Source organism: Sinocyclocheilus grahami, unplaced genomic scaffold, assembly GCF_001515645.1.
Source record: "Sinocyclocheilus grahami isolate Dianchi unplaced genomic scaffold, SAMN03320097.WGS_v1.1 scaffold111.1, whole genome shotgun sequence".
Classification (NCBI taxonomy): Eukaryota; Metazoa; Chordata; class Actinopteri; order Cypriniformes; family Cyprinidae; genus Sinocyclocheilus; species Sinocyclocheilus grahami.
In genome coordinates, this window is record NW_015505290.1 from 1,435,123 (window position 1) to 1,444,437 (window position 9,315).

Consider the following 9,315-nt stretch of genomic DNA (forward strand, 5'->3'; position numbering starts at 1 on the left):
CAGGGATTATCCTACGTTATAAACGCCACCAAATTAACAGGTCTGTAAATACAAACCAAGCCTCCAAAATAACGCTAGAACACCACCTAAACTGCCTTTGTTTCTGGCATCTGAACACATGCATCATGAATCAGAAGTAAATGAGGTGATGGATTGAAAACTACAGCAAACAACTTAGTTGATCTTTTAGCAATAACATGCACAAGAAACTCCATGGGCCAAAGAGACTTTATTTCTGGTGTTAAGCTCCATCTTCAACATTGCAGGAAGTTTGAGATACAAAAGCCTTCACACTGATGGAAGACTCGTCTAACTTTAGTGCCACTACCGTTTGGGTGGAGTGTATGTTCCTTGACGTAGTTAAGATTATTGGTACTGGAGGAAAGGAGGACTGGTGGAGGCAGGGAAGGAGTTAAGTTAGGAGTCACGAAGTGTTCACTTCTGCTCAGGCATAAGGTCATTAATTGACTGGCCTGCCTCCAGGCGTTTCTCCATCTCTATAAGCAGCTTAACTCCATCCACTACCATCTGAACCAGCTCAACCTCAGAGAAGCCCAGACGGTCTGCATTGGAGATGTCAAAGACACCGCCTACTGCAGCAGTGTCAACGCCACCTGGAGACGAGAGCAAGTTTAGTACTGCAGATTACATCCGGTACATGTAACAGAACTGCAGGTGAACAAGTACCTGTTCCACGCTTTTGGAGCCTCAGTCGCTTGAGGACCTCGCCAAACTTCTCATGCTTGCTGAGGTTAGGAAGTTTGACATGAACGCCACCACGCAACCCTGTGCCCAGGTTGGAGGGGCAGGTTAGAACGTAGCCCAGGTGCTCATTCCACATGAACTCGTGGCCCTTCTCTTTAAACAACTCCTCAATCTGCAGGACAAACAAGTTAGGATTTAACAACGTGCCAACACTGGAGATGCTGAGGAGCTCGGATTGATTAAAAACCAACCTTTGTGAGGCCTGTGCAGAAGCGATTGAAGACTTCCTTCATGTTGCCACCTTTCTGCATGGAAATAACGCGAAGGTGGTCTTCCTCATTCACCCAGACCAGGAATGTCTTGTTGTCGTTGTGCCTATAAAAGCATTATGAAGATTCATATTTTAGTCATTTAAAACAGTCTATAGAATACCCAAGACGTGTCACTCGTATAGTTTTGAATGGGGAAAAATGCAATGCTCAATATGGCCGCTCTATCGAACGAAGCCCCACCTTCTGAGCAAAAGAGCCAATCGCTAAGGTCAGCGCGTCACTGCAGCTGCCGTTAGAAGTCCCGGTTGCTATAGAAACAGTCAATGCTCTGAGACGTGCGGATAGGACTGCGCATGCACACTGGCTGATCTAGCCTGAAAAATAAGCCTTTTATAATGCTATTTGAGCAAAATAAACACTTATGATACAGCTGATGTCAGATTTTATTGGGGATTTCAAATATGAAATTTAATCGTAAGCTTGGAGAATTTGATGTTTCCCTATTCAAAGAGATAAGAGCTGCACTTGCATGCCCGAGAGGCGTTTCAAAGATGGCCGCCGAGTGACGTGACTTGCCTTAAAGGAACTTTGTTTAAAATTTGAAGTGGATCAAAACCTTTCAGCAAAGATGTCCTAAAACCAAAATGCGTTCTTGTCTTAGGACAACTTTGATTCACTTTTGTTGATACACTTCAAATGTTGACTGTACTATATCATAGCCATCTCTATATTTTTCTTATCTTGGCACCAACATTTCATGTTGAGTTGAAATCACTCAGTAAATAATTGTTAGCAATAAAATAAATAGCAAAAACCAAATAATCTTTGTACTAGACAAACAAATCAGTTCTTTATTATATTATATTAAGATGGCACCCAAACGTAGCCATTTTCTAATATAAAATACACATTTTATAATAAAACAGAATACAAACCATAAAATATATTAGCACCAACATGGATGTTTCCTTATCAATTAAAAATCTTACTCCAAAAAAAAAAAAAAAAAAAAAAAAAAAAAAATCATTTTAATCAAAAGGGTAAATTAAAAAGATAGATAAAATGTATATAATATTGAGATGGAACCTAAATGCATACAAAAAATAAATAAATAAAAAAAAAAAGGTACAAAATGTCAACATTACTTTTCATATCAAGCTGGAATTACCCATTAAAAACTTTATTATTATTATGTAGTAGTAATATCCATATAAATATAATTTTTTAATATAATAATAATAAATCATCCAAGTATTAAGAAGATGGCACCTAAATGTATCCATTTAGTAAGCAAGGAAAACTTCAATATTCCTTAATGGGGGGAGAAAAAAAAGAAAAAAGACCCAAAAGGCCGGTCTCACTCACCAGATCCCTCTGCCATCGGGCCAGTCACGGGCCATCCCAGAGGCCAGCAGCAGTGGGGACACAGGCTTATCAAATAGGAAGTGGTCATCAATCAGCTGCTGCTGCTCCTCCTCGGTCATGTCCTTGAGGGCATAGTACTTTCCTTTAAGATCGCCATCAAGGACTCCCAAAGCTGTGAAAACCACAACACAACTGCATCATTACAGTGGATGCTTCAATCACTCGTTTCCACTCACACCTCTTGAACGACCAATTATGAATCATGTGCATCCAACGAAAACAGATGCCAAGACGAGCTCACCCTCAACAGACAGACCCTCGATGGCCCGTCTCTCCCCACGGCTGCAGTGAGGAGGGAGGCAGAAGCCACGGATGCTCCTGCCAGTTCGCACTCTGGAGCTCAGGACGTAGTTGGGGTCAAGGTCATCCCCACCCTATTAAAAGCACCACCAAATTAACAGGAGACTATTTTAAAATGTTAAACCCAATTAGATGCACCAGACAGTGTACCTGGAGGTTGTCTGGGTTCAGGTCAGTCTTGTGTTTGTCTGTGGGTTTGTATCCTCCGTGGCGGTCCTCAATGATGGGGTCCAGGAGATCTTTGAACACTTCATAAGTCTCCTCATCTCCAGCAACGCAGCCCACCGTCATGATGAATGGATGACCTGGAACACAAAAGATCAGCATGGTGGTGACTGCAAACAGATAGTCACAGACAAAGGCTTAATATAGCCACATGTTTATTATCGCATGGTTGGTCTTGCAGAAATCATGAGATTCAAGACGACAATTCCTCTTTTGTTGGACTTCACACATATAACACCTTAGGGGCCGTTCACATACCGCGTCTTTTGCGCGCTCAATTCCTTATTTCCAATGTAGACGCGCGGCAGACGCGCTCATAATGGAAGCGACGCGCTCATTTTTTCCCAGACGCGTCCGCGCCGCATCGAGAAAAACAACATTTCATCTTTCAACAAGCCAATCCTTTCCCGTAACAGGAACAGCTGATCATAGCTGTACAGGAATAGCCATTTTTAAATAAGTTTAGTAGCAGAGCTACTGCAAGCGATTTTTAGTGCTGCAAATCCATTAATCCTTTGCCGACACGTCCGCGTCTTCATGGAGAGCGCAGGTCACGGTTGCAACGGCAGACGCCCCCGGAGCGCAAGCGCCCGAACGCTTTGGGGGGGGAAAAAGCAGAAAGCGCCTAGCGTTTTCCACGCGTTTTTAGGCGCGACATGTGAACGGCCCCTTAGACTGTCATTGCCATTTTCCTCGCAGAGTCAAGTGCATTGGGGTAAAAAAAAAAAAAAAAAACTTGCATTAGCCATCAGGATAACATCAGGTGGCATGAGGAAGCAGCAAAGCATGCAAATCAGAATGTTACAGTAGAGTGCAACTAGGTTCAGTGTCTCTTCGTTTGACATCAGGCCCAAGAAAGCATTGAATATTACCTACGTACTAAATGTACGTTTTTTTGAAAGCACTAAGCCTAAAATGTGCAAGAGTAGCTGGACTCCACAGAGATTCAGAACTGATATTCAAGCTTATTTGTCCTGCTTTTAACAATTAAGCTATGCACTGATCACATGACGACGAATATTGTCATTAAAAATTGTCCATTGCACAAATGGTTGAATGCATTACTAGCAAAGTATTTAGAGACCCACTGAATTACGCCTATTTTTAGCAAACTGCATCATTACAGCACAGCCAGTAATCATGCTTTCTCAATGTCCATTTCAAAGACCAGCCAACTAGAAATACATTCAAGCCATTTCATCTTCAGAGAACTTCAATAACTAGTAATGAAAAGCACCAATTATATGTACTATAGTGTAGTCTGAAAATTGCATTTGTTCGTTATTCATGGTAGATTTCTGACCGCTTGGCGATTCAAAATCAATCAAACATGCTAGTTGGCTGCAGGTGCTGTTAGGGGGAGGGGCGTTCTCGCTCTAGAGGAATGTTATATGATTGGTAGTGCAGGATGAGTCATCACATTTTGGGACACTTTCCTCCCACTTTATGCGTTACAAGCCGCAAAACTCAAATGTGCACATCAGATCCTTCGCCGTTTGGTCCCCCTGCACCCAAGCGCCGCTGAAACAACGGTACGTTCCTCCGGCATCTGAACACGGGTCGTTTACCTGGGTTGTCCACGCCGGTCTGAATGACGTCATCCACGGTAAATCCGCTGGAGGTCTGTTTGTCCCGCAGGTTTGCGTACATCTCCAGCGTCAGCACCTTCGCCATGTGGTTGCTGTGCTGGCTGAGGTCGGGATACTCCTGCTCGGCGGTGAAGTTCATCTTCAGCTGATTGTGAGTGTTACCGAAAGGCATGGTTGCGTCGACCTGGTGCAAATATTTGGAAACAAGGACGCGTTAATTAAAGGCGAATTCAAATCCGATTCGAGCACGAGGAAGGACAAAGCCAGCCCCTCAGCTGCATTAACAGTGACGCAACAGCATTAAAAAGCGCATTTTGGGAAACGGAGGAATTGGTTTCAAGTCGCTCGAGCCGTTACAGCTACAAACGACAGATGTGCTCGGTGACGTGTTCGGTCATGCTGGCAGTAAAGATGACGAATGTGGAGCGCGCGTCCGATAAACGACGCGTCATTACAAATGCATGCAGATGTTGCACGTCATGTAATGCCTTCTGTGCATTATGGGAATAATGTATTACTCTTTGAAGCATGCGTAATGCGCAACGTCTCCAAAGACCTTGCAGAGAAGGAGGCTGACTGCAAGGTCGTTGCTGATGTTTGGGACAGAAGCGGCTTGTCATGCACGCATCCGCATTCTTTTGGCCAGCGTACCATTTAAAGCGTTTAAATTGACGTTACTATGCTCTCTACACGTTTAAAGAGTTTAGGAAAAAACAAACGGCGCATTGCAAACTGCCAGCAGAGCTTAAATACGCGACGTCCCTTCGAATATCGATGCACTCCTGATCATACTTTAAAGAATTAATATAGCCCACAAATGTATGTTTTTGTAAATTGATCTGGCAGCGTTATCACGTCATATTTTCTGAATATTATAATAATAAAGGCTTGATTTAATGAGCTCAAGCAAAATCCATACCTTGCACTGATTTTCTTTGGGGAAGCGGAATGAATCCTTCCTAAAGTCCACCAGAACCCACACAAGACTGATAATGGTGTCCAGAAGTAAGCGGCTTTGTTGGGTTTTTATATCAAGCCCGAGCTCTCCTCTGATTGGACGCTATTTGAGTCCATTCATTCTATTGGACAATCACGTCCACAGCATCCAGTATTTGCTTACATTGGTCACGTGCTGTTTTCCCTTGACTGCTCTCCTTGTCATGATTGACAACAAAATTGAACAATGTGGAGTTCGCTTGACTCTTGTCTAGCATCTTAACAACTGCGCGATCATAAAAATGTCTAACCTGTACCGAGTCCCCAATATAAGCTAGGTTTTTAAAGTAAGTCAGTTAGATTTATTTAGCCTATTCTTTTTTTTATTAAGAGAATCAACTTATATTAGTAGGCTACATTATAAAATGCTTATCAGATTGTGTGAGTATTTATTTATTGCTATAGTCTTCTTCACAGACCCCCTGGAAAACTTTGAAGGCCCCCATAATCTGGTTTATTGTTCTGGCTGAATAATTTATGCCACACTGTTTTAAAGTCTTTCTAACCGTCTGTCTGTTTGTGTTTGTTTAGCTTTTAATATACATCACCATAATGCATTATCCATTACTTTGATGTAGAGTTGAAGTGGTTTTGTTTTCCCAGGAAATGAATTTTGGTTAGCATTTATTGCTGGTTTCATGTTGTCGTCTTGTAGATTGCTTTATGAAGCAGATCGGTGTTTATATGCTTCCGTCTCTTCTGTCATGCAAATGAATATGAATTAACAAAATGCTTGTTTAGTCTCTAAACAAAGTCATCAATCTGCTGTGCTTTAGATTTCAGTGTAACTCGACCCTAAATCTAATCTTTCAGTAACATAATTTTCTGTTCAGTTCATTGTATCATTGGTATATTGTTTATACACTATTTTTTGTTCAAATAAACTTTTATTCAGCAAGGACTCATTAAATTGATCAGAAATGACAGTAAAGACATTTATAATGTGTTATATTTTTAATATACACTGAAGACTGGAGTAATGGCTGCTGAAAATTAAGCGTTGCCATCACAGTAATAAATTACTTTTTAATATATTAAAATGGAAAATGTTAAATGTATTAATATTTTACAATAGTACTGTTTTTACTGTAAGTTTAATCAAATAAATGAAGTAATGGTCAGCATAAGATACTACTTTCAAAAATGTAAAAAAAATTACCCTATAGTATCGTGTAAGGATTTTGCATGGAAATGTTACCATAATTTGGACCTTTGCTGCTTTTTTTTTAGACAGACTTTACTTCAGTCTTCTCTATATATTGCTAATGAGAACCTTCTGGATTTCCTGGATTTAAGGGACCACCTGCTGTGAAGGAAATTATATACTGCTCCTGTAAGCGCGAGGTTGTTGCCATTGTGAGTCTGAGCTGTGTTTTTACTAGAGTCACAGCTTTAACTATAGTCCCCTGTGTACAGTAAGCTCACCTAGGAGCTTAACCGTGGGCTCATGGAGAGACGTCCATGCTGAGAAGATAATGCCATCTCCACAGCGCTTGACTTCTAGTGTAGTTCAGTGCTGCCTCTACCTCATGCTTTGTCAGAAATCACATAACGTAGTGCTGTTTGTGTCAAGTTAACCTGTGTCTTTCTGTTTGTCTGAAGTAGGCTATCCCAGAAGGCCAAGCCCGACCACACCCCTTTTTTTGTGAACGACTGTATGCTTTACTGAAGGTATGACACACATTCACATTTCATGATGTCTAGTTTTCAACTTAGCATTAGCATAACAAATGGTATGCTGGCAAATGAAGGCACTGTGAAATTTTCTTTTAATTCTTTTACAAAGAAAGTTTGATTTGAGAAAGAGAGAACATGTCTCCGAATGAAGCCTAAGTCTGCATCTGATGAGTATTCATGATGGCAGTGTTCCCCCCACCCCTCAACCCTGTGGACTGTTTTTTTCTCCCCGGTTCAGGGAGTGCACAGTAGAGTGCAGCAATCACATTTTGACCGGGTGAGACAAACGCTGATGTCATGGAGGGTCTAGGGAAGAATACTTTGCCTTTAGCTCGCTCGTTTTTATAGATACAAAGCATTGGGCAGAATACTGATGGTCAAAAACAACACCGCATGTATGCTAAAGCAGAACAAAAGAGCAGCTATAACGGCATGTCATGCTAATTGTCACCTTGAGAAGCTCACAAAGCACTACTAGAATAATGAAGTCCCTTTCTCAGATCATTTTATCTTACACGGAAGGCTAACAGCCTACAAAGTCTCTCCCCATCCGCATTGTCTGTCAAGTCCTCCTGACCGGGAGCTGTCAAAATCACCCCTTCCCTCTCATTTGCATCGCTCTTGAGAGCATTTAATCCGTTCTTTCTCTCCTCCTCCTCTTCCTCAGTCACCTCTCTGAAGCTCTGTGTAGAGGCCAAATCAGCACTATTTAATGATCACAGACAGGAGACCAAAAATTATTCAAATGTATTTAAATCTATTACTTATTCAAAACTCCTTTGGAAGGGGATTTTAATATAATCGCACCTCAGTCCTAAGCTATATGTACACTACCATTCGAAACTTTGAGGTCAGTAAAATTTTAAAAGGAAATTAACTTTTATTTAGCAAGAACACATTAAAGACATTTATGTAACAAATCTTGAAAAAAATGTATCATGGTTTCCACAAAAATGTTAAGCTTCCCAGTTGTATTCAATATTGATAATAGTAACAAATTAATCTGCATATTAGAATGATTAGGATACTGAGTAAGCTTTGCCATCACAGGAATGAATAACATTTTAAAATATATTCAAATATGAACAGTTTATTTTAAATTGTAATAATATTTCACAGTATTACTCAGGGTTCCCGTGGGTCCTTAAAAAGTCTTAAATGTAGTTGTATCAAATTTAAGGCCATAAAAAGTCTTAAATTAAGAAAGTCTTAATTATGATTTCAAGATAATTTGAGGACAGAAAGACCAGAATTGCGATATGGCTTAATGTGACGATTAAACTTCAAAAGGCTATAATTCATTAAAGGGATAGTTCACCCAAAAATGAAAATTCTGCCATTAATTACTCACCCTCATGTCGTTCCAAACCCGTAAGACCTTCGTTCATCATCAGAACACAAATTAAGATATTGATGCATTCTGACAGCTCTCTGATCCTCCCAAAGACAGCAAGGGTCCTTACATGATCAACGTCCAGAAACGTAGCAAGGAGATTGGTCAAATAATCCATGTGACATCAGGGGTTCAACCATAATTTTACGAAGCTACGAGAATACTTTTTGTGCACAATAGAAGAAAAAAAAAAAAACTTTATTCAACAATTCGTCTCTCGTCACCGTAGCGCCATTTTGGAGAGTATCCGCGTGGCGCACCTGACACAGAATAGCATACGCTGTTTACGTCCAGCGGACGCCCTTGCTGTCTTTGGGAGGGTCAGAGAGCTGTCAGAATGCATCAATATCTTAATTTGTGTTCTGATGATGAACGAAGGTCTTACGGGTTTGGAACGACATGAGGGTGAGTAATTAATGACAGAATTTTCATTTTTGGGTGAACTAACCCTTTAAAGAGCAGGTCATATGGTATTTTAAAGTGTCCTAATATTGTGTTGGAGTCCCCTACAACAGGTTTAAATGCATCTAAGGTCAGAAAACATTGTAATTTTCTCAGAATATACATTTAATTTTAGAGTCATTTGCAAATGATTTCTAAACGGTTCGTTCCAAGCAAGTTCGGAGCAAACCCCTCCCTTCCATAAGCCTACTCTGCTCTGATTGGTCAGCTGGCCAAGCCTGCTGTGATTGGCACAGAGAGGAGTCCTTGAGCAAGTTAGCGAGCGCTACCA

General features: G+C 40.8%; 1 protein-coding gene across 2 annotated transcripts; it reads right to left on the reverse strand.

The window, feature by feature from the left end:
* Positions 1-210: 210 nt before the first annotated feature.
* Positions 211-5,536, reverse strand: LOC107589074 (creatine kinase, testis isozyme). Of its 2 annotated transcripts, XM_016277402.1 has the most exons (8): positions 5,436-5,536; positions 4,496-4,700; positions 2,853-3,007; positions 2,644-2,776; positions 2,343-2,514; positions 957-1,080; positions 688-877; positions 211-614 (listed from the first exon to the last, which is right to left on the reverse strand). In XM_016277402.1, the coding sequence occupies exons 2-8, from the start codon at positions 4,686-4,688 to the stop codon at positions 436-438; spliced, it is 1,146 nt and encodes a 381-aa protein (XP_016132888.1). In that variant the 5' UTR covers positions 4,689-4,700; positions 5,436-5,536; the 3' UTR covers positions 211-435. The 2 variants fall into 2 exon arrangements, with proteins under 2 accessions (XP_016132888.1, XP_016132889.1); XM_016277403.1 differs by lacking the exon at positions 4,496-4,700.
* Positions 5,537-9,315: the final 3,779 nt, after the last annotated feature.